We start from the raw sequence: 10785 nt of genomic DNA, 5'->3' as shown, positions 1-10785 counted from the left end.
CCATTCCCACCCCACTCCAAAGGAAGGATACTGCAAAATCCCCATTCCCTCCCCACCCCTGGGGGAAGGATATTACAAAATCTCCATTCCCACCCCACTCTGGGGCTAGCCAGAGGTGGCATTTGCCGGTTCTCCAAACTGCTCAAAATTTCTGCTACTGTTTCTCCAGAACCTGCCAGAACCTGCTGGATTTCACCCCGATTCAAAGGCAAATGGACAGATTTTAGGCCTTTTTCTAGAAAGAACGAACTCAGCCTTGTGTTGTTAACAGTACACTATGTGAAAATGTCATAGAACTTGTCAGCAGAGGATCAAACATGCATGAAAATGAGTTGTAGTTGTACTGATCCCCAATTTAGGAGGAATATAAAATATTTTCCTTCATAATTTGGCAACTGTGTGGTGCTGAGGCTATCAATGCTTCAGCCAGCAACATTAAGCAATTTTAACAAGTACCAATAAACAAAACCATCTTAATAGCACAAATAGATCACACCTGTAACTGGATCTTTTGTCCATTACAGACAATGAGAATATTTACATCATTCTTCTTCTTTATAAGCCTCCTGTCTTGTTTAAGAACAGGCTAAATTACACCACCTATGTGCAAGAGATAATTATATTCTAACATTGCACATGGTAGAACAAATCTTAAGAAAGACCCAAGGGGGAAATTTCTTCCCCAAATTATCCAATGGCACAGAACACTGATAAACTGAAAGAAAAGGACCAATAATGGAGTGGGATATTTAGAGAAAGAAAACAAAGGAAGAGGCAGAAATAAAACAACTTCAAACGGGTCTGAAGCTCTGGTCACAGTCTGAAGACTATCTGTAGATGGTCTTGGGTGAAGCCAAACTAAAATGCAAACTGAAGAAACATCTCATCCAAAACTAAATTTGCCAATTGGTCTCTGTTTTTTTGGAATGTAGGTGCCTCTTACTGGCTGATCATAGAAAAAAAGCATCCTTGGTTGGAGAGACAATTCCAGTCAGCAAAACAAGCAGCTAAATAACAAAGTCAGTATGTTCAAACAAACAAAAAGAATATTTATATACAGCACTATTAGCATCTGCACTTTTAGATTATGACCTAATATATTTCAAGGACATTTAGTGAGAATGTCTAGATAAATGGAACCTTTTTCAAAAACATATTAACCACAAACTAAATTAAACATCAAGGATCAATTTCAGAAGTAGCCCCATCTGAGACCTGACCTGGAGGAAGAACTGGAAAAAATAATCCCACTTTTCCCTCTAGCATCTGAGGAATTCCACTGAGCATGAGTCTGGATTTATCTCATCTTCATAATTAAAAAAAATAATTGATTTCATGTAGATAACATGCATTCTGTTTTCATGATTCTTTTTGGATGGTAAAGATTATCAGCTTACTCATCTTACTGAGTAGTAATCTTACAAAGGAAAATGTTATGGAAAAGAGAAAAAAGAAATGGAAAAAAAATCAGAACTGTTTTCTTCTTAAAAATTTAATAGATGATAAAACAGCTATCCAAAAATGGACGTTTTTACACACTTAAACACAAGTGACTTTTTAAATAAAATCCATGGTTAAAACTCTGTTGTAAAACATGCAGCAAAAACAGACAAAGTGGTCTTCGTTTTTTGTACTAAATACTTTCCCTGTCATTCTGTCTCAGAAACCACACCCGTACTCTTTTGAGTATTTTCATTCTTGTGGCAACATCATACTTAAAGGAAATAAGACTGAAAACATCAATATTATCAAACAGTGAAACAAAACAACCGTAGGGCCAGGAGATTCTGGCTCAGGACAGGCACATTTCTGGAACATATGGTTGTGAAAGTTTAGTGTCCTCTGTCTTATCTGGTCCAGACCCTTGCTGTACAGTCTTGCGTTTAAACAATCGTAGGCTTAGCCGTAGCAACTCATTGTCCACCACTGGAGGATTTGTGTAGGTTTGTTTTGTTGTGCCCTGTTGGACAGGATATGACTTATATTAGCAATGACAGCATGATAAGTATTCTAATGTATGATTACTAGCATTTCAGCAGCAGCATATTTTATTCTGTAAAAATATATACACCATTGAGATAATTGGAGGCACAGCACCAAAAGTTCTAGATCAGCGGTCCCCAATCTTTACAGCTTGGTGGTCCGGCTTGGGGGGGGGGTAGGGAGAGGGGAATCGGGCTGCACAAGCAGCAGGCCGGCACACACGTGTGTTCAACTTGCACGAGTGGCAGGCTGGCACACACATACGTGCCCAGAGCTCAACTTGCGCAATTTGCCTGCATGTGTATGTACGCCGGCCCCACCACTTGTGCAAGATGATATAGGCACCCACAGCTCACATGGCCCAGTTATGAATAGGCCGCGGCCTGTGGGTTGGGGACCCCTGTTCTACATGAAAGATGTCCAAAACAATCATAAGCCTTCTGCAGACAGATAAGACGAGGAAGACGTCAAAGCAGGAAACTCCAAATTTTAAGAATCAGGTACCTTTTTTGTAAGATTAAATGTAAATCCATTTTTCAAAATAAATATTCTGCCCCAGAATTCTGGGAGAACACAGTCATGCTTTTGGGAGATGGACGGCCATATAAATATGACACATAAAAATGAATGAATGAATGAATGAATGAATGAATTTCATTTATTGGATTTATATACCGCCCTACTCCCGAAGGACTCAGGGCAGTGAACAGCCACAGAATAAAACACATAAATACAAAATTAAAAACAGAATAAAACCGAATTAAACAATTTGGCCGAGACAAATTTAAAACACCCAATAATTTTAAAAACAAATTAAAATTTACCTTTTAAAGGGGAAAGATTTAGATGTAGAATGAATTCATTTTGAAGATTACGCTTGCTAGAATATTAAAAAGCATTTCTGAATATCATGGATTTCACAGAAAGACTCTGAATATTATTTCAGTGGAACAATAGCTGCTCAACAAAGTGATAATCCCATTTTTAGAATTTTCATTAAATTCATGTTGCTTTCACAAAGAGGAGGAAAAAAGGCTTTAAAAATAAATGAGCAAAATATGTTGCAGCTATGTAACTGGATGACTACATGGACAATGATTTCCGCATCAAAGTTTACTATATGTTAAAATAGGTTTCAGGTACTCGCCTTTTCATTTTTCACAAGCTGCTTGCGGATTGCAGAATCCCTCCGAAAGCAAAGAGCTTTACAGCAAGGACCCAGGTTGCACAGCAGTCCGGCTCGCTCTTCTTTTCGCAGTAGGGCAGCCATATTCAAAGCCCCAAATTCATGCTCGAAAAGGCTCTCTGCATCTACAAAGAGGCAATATAACAATGAGATCTAAAGTCTTCTAAAATGGGGATTCAGATCTCCAATATCAACAAAGACACTGTCTTTAGAGAATAATGTGAAGTCCCTACTTCCCCTCCCAATATACAGTTCCCCGAGTCTAGCCCACCCCACTTCCCTTAGAACAGTGTTCACCAACTGGTGGTCCGTGGACTACTGATGGTCCATGAGAAAATTCTGGTGGTCCGCAGAAATTATTTGCATTTTTTATATTGCACTAAATACTATTTATCTTTTTTAAAAAATCATATTAGTCATCCGCGAGATTTAAAATTATGAATTTAGTGGTCCCTGAGGTCTGAACGGTTGGTGACCCCTGCCTTAGAACACCTCCCTTCTCTGTGGCAGGAAGAGGAACAGATTACATGATCTCCCTCTCTGGAGAAAGGGAGATTTTATGCACACAAAGACAGAGCAAAATTGTTTCAACAGAAAACTCAATAAAGTCTTTACAAACCTGCAGGCATTATCCTGGTGAGCATGTTGCTCTGATTTATAAACGGACCCTGCACAATTAGGAGTAGTCTTTTCAGAATGACACATGCTCAAAAACAAAAATAAATAAGGGCTTCCAGTTTGGTGTCGCGGGGATGCAGTCAGGGAAATGGCACCCTGACTGGCTAACCGCTACTGACAGGTCTGCGGACCTACCCTCTCCTGAAGGGAAAGGGGAAAAGAGAGGGATCCCTTGGGCGGCCGAGAGGAACGGGCAAGTTCCTCGGAGGCCGGAGGCAACCCTCTAAGCCAGCGGGGTACGGCAGCCATGGCGGCTGCCTCGAGACTGCGACAGATCTGACAAGCAAAGTGCAGGAGGAAGGAAGAAAGGACGAAATGCTTCGGAGCCGGGTGAATGACACCAGCCCAGGCGAGAACAACGCGTTAAAGAGGATATTAATAAATAAGACCCCCAGCCTTACTTAGCGGCTGAAGATCTGAGGGGCTTGAAGATTTTGGGGGAAAGAAGTTTTAAACCCTTTAAGAATCTTATTTCATCACTGATTGATTGGAGGGAATTGCTTATTAACAGAGCTGGATATTTGAACTTTCTTGTTAAAACTGAAATGAACTTGAAAAGAGAAAAGCAAAATTAAGGATTTGCCACCTTTAAAAGACAGACAAAGAGATCAAACGGATTGCTACATAAATGTTTCAAAATGGCGTTTGAAGCTGTGACTAAGTGAAAGTGTTTATTGCGGTAACTTGTTCTTCTCTGAAAAGAACCATTTGACTTGTTACATATTGTGGATTGCCTTGAAAAGAACTATGGCTTTTTGAACTTTGGAGATTCCTATTCTGTCGTTAGATGGCTACATAAAGAAAGAAGAAATACAATGTTTAATAAACTTTTAATTAACTAGCGCAGCAATAAAAGACTTGGCGCAGGACCAGAAGTGGAGAAGTTGATGTTTTACTGGAAACAGACTTTATAATAGAATTAAAAAGGATATGCAGAGTTTTAAGCATAGAAATACTGACTTTAAATTGAAACGCATATGGACAGATAAGGAAAAGAAGAAGCAAAATAGATAAATTGGATAGCAATGTTTGAATGTTTAATTATTTAAATGGTAGAATTATTTAGTAGAAGTTGGAGTTAATGGAGGAGAATATGCTGAGAAATCAGCCAAATAATGAAATGCTGGAAATCAGCCAAATAATAGGTTGAGTTAAGGAGGAGAATGCTGTTAATCAGCCAAAACAAAACATGCTGGAAATCAGCCAAAACAATGGAAAATGCTGGTAATCAGCCAAACAAAAGGGGAAGTTGAGGAGGATAATATGCTGAAAACTCAACCAAAATATGCTATGCTGGAAATCAGCCAAATAAATAGGTAGAGTAATGGAGAAGAATGAGGAGAATATATTGAAGAATAATTATTAATAAGGGGTGGGAAAAAATGTTGGGTGATAATTAAAATGAAATGGTAAATTTTGAGATCTCTGTGTAAAAGTTTAATATGATAGGATAGATTGGATTTAGAAAACGAGAAAAATAGAAAGAAATTTTGATTAATAAATTGAAATGAAAATTGAGTTGTATACATTTGGAAATTAAGATTTGTGGTGATAAAATTGTAAGGTAAATATACAGACTAATAGAAAAGATTGTTTTTGTGCTTAATGTTGATGTCAAAAGGAGCAAGGGATAAAAAATTTAGATAAAGCGGTATTGAATTTTGATTTATAATTGAATTTACAATTGAATATATAAAGGAGCTTTGCCTTAGTAGGAGATTAGTATGTATGATGAGATAATAGAAAAATTTATTAAGATGTTGGAATTTATGTTAAAAGTGTTTGTTTCTCATTTGTTAAATTACTGTACCCATTTGTGATCAGACCAAGACTTTGTTCTTGAAAAAAATTTCTTTTTTATGTTTATGTTGGAAAAAATAAAAAAAAAATTATATAAAAAAAACAAAAACAAAAATTAATATGAACTTTTAAGGTTTTCTAACTTCTCTTCATGATCTGCTAGGAATAAACTAATTACCTTTAGGTTTCTCCAAAGATCTCTGGCAAGTTTCTTTTATCTTTGTGAAGAGCTGAGGGCCAGCCAGTTGTTTGGAAATGCCAACTCTTAACATAACAGCAGCTGGAGTAAATTTTAAAAGAGCAGCTCCAGGCTCCCGGGGCTCTTTTGGCTGTTTTGGCATCAGACTAGACCAATCAACATCAATGACATCCACCGGATCTGCAAATGCATACAAAAAAAACCAAAAACAAAACTGAAGATAATTTTCATTTATTATTTCAGCCCTTTTCTTAAATAAACAGCAGAAAACCTGAGTGTACAATAACTAAAGCAAACAAGTAAAACCTAAGAGACAAAAAATTGTAGAATAAGACAAATGCAAATGTTTACTCTTAAATAACGTTATCTCTTAAAGATACCAAAGTACCTATTAGGCTGGCACAAAGATTGTTGCAACCATTTCCTGGCTGCAAGCAGGGAAGATCAGTTGTAAATCTCACTCTGAGGCAATCACTATCCCGCTCAAAGAAAAAACAAAACTGGATTTAATTGGCTTAAGACACTTGTTCCCTGTTTAGGATACGACTGTTTTTCTCTTCTTTCAAATCTGCTTCCTGGGAAAGATCCAGGGAAGAAAATAGACTCTGACCTGTTTCCAACTGTTGCAGTGGCAAAAGAAAAGTAACCTTATGGAAGAAATGAGAGGTGCTCCTTAATCCACAACAGACAGCCTTCTTCAATTAAGAAAAGACCGTCATTTTTTAAGGAGAACCCCCAGGGACTGAATCACCGAACCAGGCCTGTTCTGTCTCTGTTCATCTAAAAAGGCAAGATGCGCCGATTCATGTGTCATAGACTAATCCAAACAAAATTGATTGGGGAATCTGGACAACTTTGCACCACCTTTGGCCTGCCTCTTATGTACTTGGCTATGGCACTGATATTTCTTAAACCACATATTTCTTAAACCATAGTTTCCCACACTCCTCTTTCTATGACCAGCTGAATTGGAACACCTCTATTAACCTTTTCAAGCCAATATGATCTGTTTTCTTTGTGCATAGGTTGTGCAGGCTTCAGGTTCTGAAGTCAGAAACAGTAATTTGGGAAAAATAATTTGGCTTTCTAGTACACATACGACTGATGTAAAAGATTTTTGCTAAGCTTACCTGGCATCTTCTCCTCATCTTGCTGATCATCTCTTTTTTCAGCATCACCTGCCAAAATTTCATCCAATTCATCATCACTGATTGGCTCATATTCTCCAGCACCAGATTCCATTGACTGCATATCATCTATTTTTGTTTCATCATCTCCACCTGCAAAAAGACAGAAATGTTGCAACATGCACTTATTCTGTCAGTCTCCACAGATCCAACAGGAATGGCACGTTAAATGAGATGATGCAGAAGACCTAATTAGGTTTGCTTGTTGTTCGTGTCTGGAGCCAGATCAGAGAAACTGCACCCTGGGTTTAATCTTTTTTCATTCATTTCCTTTCTACGCAGTATATAATCCCATTAAAACTGCAATTATCTGGAGAAGGGTGGATGGGAGGTAGGTATGCGTATGACCTGTTTCTGTCTCCCCCCCCCCCCCCCCCCCGGTCTCTCTTCCACCATCATCAGAGTTTTCAGAAAGCAAAAAGATAATTTGTACTGGGAAAAGTTGTGAAAGTAAACTTCATTTGGAGTCTACCAGTAACTATGCTGCTCAAAAACTATATGAGGAAACCTGAAATTCAGAACGTTCAAATAAGAATATTTATTAAATGATGCCATTTACACGTTTGTTTAAAAGCAGAAAAACTGCCAGCGTTTCTATTTTCAGAATGACTTACCTTCCACATTTTCCACTTTCTCTGCTTCAATTCCATCTTCAAATCCTTGCAAAGAACTTAGGTCTTTATCTTGCCTTTCCTTCTCCTGGGAAGAAGAATCCAGAGAGGTGGCCTCAAAAGCCTGATGATCTTTACTTGCTTTTGTCTCAATGTGCTTGGATATTTCTGCTTGAGAGGAAGTGCTGACACCTCTTTCTCTTTCCAGATTTTCAGAGAGTGGGCGTTCTTTTTCACGGTCCAGATCTCTTCGTTTTTCTCGTTGTCTGTCTCGTTCCCGAATCCTGTCCCGGTCTCTGCTCCTCAACCAATCAGATTTAGCTGCATCTCGGTCCCAATCTCTCTGCCTCCCGTCTCGTCTCTCTCTTTCCCGTTCACGATCATGCTCATGTCGGTCTCTATCCTGCACTCTTTCTCTGCTGTCAAAGGACCCAGATCTGGAGTGACCTTGTCGATCAGATTCAGGAGAACTTCGCCTTGAACTGTGACTCCTTGAATCTTGTCGATCTAGAACCACAATCAATTACATCAGAACAGACTATCAGATTTTCATTTAGAAAAAAACTCAAAACTCAGAAGAAAGGTTTACACTATACCAAATTGCACAACCTCAGATTAATAGAGCATGGCTTACTGACCTGAAAACAAACTCTTTGCCTTTCCCTATTTTATTTATCTCTTCTAAAGGAAAATTTCTAACTTGCAGGAAATCTGCCAGGGACATGATACCACTGGTAGAAAGAGCTGAGGCCAACATTATCAATGCCTAGTTCTCTCTTCCTGTTTCACCTTCCTCATGCATCCATTCCACATTCATGTTTCCTCTCTCATCTGAGTCACACTCATCCCCAAAATAAAATTCGGAAAGAATTAAAAGTGATCCCAATATAGCTTTTCAAGAGCCCAATAACCCATACAAAGAGCCAAGGAAGCAAAGCATATTGGAAAAATTAACTTTTCCTTTCTTTTCCAACTCCCTCACTTAAAATAGATCCATTAGGATTACCGATTAGAGCAGCGGTCACCAACTGGTGGTCCATGAGAAAATTTTGGTGGTCCACAGAAAAATTATTTGCATTTTTCATACTACGCTAAATCAGGGGTCCTCAAACTACGGCCCCTGGGATAGATACATGCAATGAACGTTTGTGTTGCTGCAGAGAGCTCCCCCTTTGGGGTCTTTTTGTGTGGGTCAGAGGGGGACAGAAATTCTAACTTGGGGTCTGCTTCAGCCTCCTTGTGCGGGGCTTTGGGCAAAGGCTGGAGGGAAGTGCTGCTAGGGGCGAAGAGTCAGAGGACCTTCTTCCAATGGGACTGTATCATGGCCTGGAACTGGCTGACCATCTCAGCCCGCTGAGCCTCCAGGTGCCTGTACGTGGCCTTGCACTCCCGCAGGTCTTTCCTCTGCTTGGAAAACCTACGCTCATAGTCCTCAGTGAGATGCTTCTGCTGAGCCTCCTTCTCGGTCGGATCCAATTTGAACTGAGCTTTTTGCCAACTCTTTCTCGTGGTGGCTGCTTAGCTCCAACAAATGCTTCCTGTTGGGGCCTAAGGAGCCCAGGCAGGGAGTGGAGGAGTGGCTGGGAGGGGAGGGGTGAATAGAGGCTGGCAAGGTGCCCTCCGACATGAGTGACAGCGAGTTGACCATGCCCACCCAGTCACATGCCCACCTAGCTACGGCCACCCAGCCGGTCATTAGGCAGATCATATTAGTGGTCCGTGGGATTTAAAATTATGAATTTAGTGGTCCCTGAGGTCCAAAAGGTTGGTGACCCCTGGATTAGAGGGCTTTGTTTTTTGTTTTGCAAACTACTAGCAACACATGAACTTCTAAAAAATCTAATTTAGGATATGAAGAAGGAAAGGCAGGCTGAAGGTTGCCAAGCTCTGCTTGAATGACATTATCCCCGAACAAGTTATTACTAACCCCTTTATAAAGCAATTTTATAAGGTTAGCTATTGCACACTGGCAACAAATCCCTCCTCATAGGAACTCCTTGAGCCTCTGTCCTACCCCTATTCCAAACTCTGGGCCTCCGAAGGACTGAGTTTCAGGACAGCCCAGGGATGCAGCCCAGGAGCAAAGAAAGCCACACAACAGAAATTACCAGATGAGGTGCTACGGCTGGCAACCCCTCGTTTCAGCTGATCGATTCTGGACTTCCGCTCTCCTGCGATTTCAAGGCATCTCTGGTCTCTGTCGCTTGAACTGCTGTGTAAGATCTTCTTAACTGCAGCCTGGTCATCTCCGCTGCGATGTGCAGAATCATTAGAGGGTGATCGGAGTCTACTTGAAGTACGGCTCCTGTTGCTACAGAGGCTGCTGCTACGCTTCTGCTCTGCAGGGCGGAGGTGAGGGGTTTCTTCCACCCCATGAGAAACCTCCATGGTTTCGCCTCGTGTACGGTGGCTAGTTCTATGGGGCTCCTCAGAAGTCCTTTCTAGAACCGTTTCCCCACGCTCTGGAACGTCTTCATCTGACCAGTCACTAAACGTTGTGTCCTCCCTCTTGGGAGCAACTTCCACTACTGCAGTTTTCTCGGGTGGTGCTTCCACCACTTCTTCTTTTGTGGTTACAGGTGGTGTCCTGGGGCCTTTTTTCTTCTTCTGATGGGGGCCACTGTCTTCCTCAGAAGCCTCAGAATCTCCCTTGGATCTCTTGCGCTTCTTTTCAGCATTTTTCTTTTTCTGACCTTTCTTGGGAGAAAACACTGGAGTTTTCTCTACTGGCGGTTCACTGATATAGCGCTCTAACCCACCACCATCTTCTTCTTTCTTCTTCTTTGCTGTTTTTTTCTGTATTTTAGCTTTCTTCTTGTCTTCGTGCATGTGATCTACTGCCTCGTGCTCTTCAGAATCCCGTTTGCTTACATTATCTTGGATTCTGGTCCTTGTACTCTCATTTCCCTCTCGCTGCTCTCGCTGTTTGTCCCCAGAAGCTCCCCGTTCTTTGTAATCGCTTTCTTCATAATGTCTCAGGCTTTCCTTCCGCTCTGGCTTTCTGTCGCTCTCTTTCCAACGGCTCTGCTTCTCTTCTGAAAGGTGTGAAGGACTAAGTGAACGTGATTCTTGAGGACGTACAACCTGACTCAATAAACGCCGTTTTTCATCTATAAAAAAGAAAATGTGTCATGACACATC

The 10785-nt window shown here is 40.6% G+C and overlaps 1 protein-coding gene across 1 annotated transcript in view; it reads right to left on the bottom strand.

The window, feature by feature from the left end:
• Positions 1-1474: 1474 nt before the first annotated feature.
• The window catches only part of ZC3H13 (zinc finger CCCH-type containing 13), a 51159-nt gene continuing 41848 nt past the window's right edge, over positions 1475-10785 (bottom strand). The window contains 6 exon segments of the mRNA XM_070933027.1: positions 1475-1960; positions 3131-3294; positions 5826-6026; positions 6977-7126; positions 7648-8151; positions 9753-10754. Coding sequence (XP_070789128.1) covers positions 1793-1960; positions 3131-3294; positions 5826-6026; positions 6977-7126; positions 7648-8151; positions 9753-10754 — 2189 coding nt within the window. The 3' untranslated portion in view covers positions 1475-1792.

Source organism: Pituophis catenifer, unplaced genomic scaffold (assembly GCF_029215685.1).
Source record: "Pituophis catenifer annectens isolate HBS135680 unplaced genomic scaffold, rPitCat1.0.hap2 SCAF_1, whole genome shotgun sequence".
Taxonomy (NCBI): Eukaryota; Metazoa; Chordata; class Lepidosauria; order Squamata; family Colubridae; genus Pituophis; species Pituophis catenifer.
The sequence above is the reverse complement of the archived record's forward strand: the minus strand, read 5'-3'. Positions and strand labels throughout refer to the sequence as shown.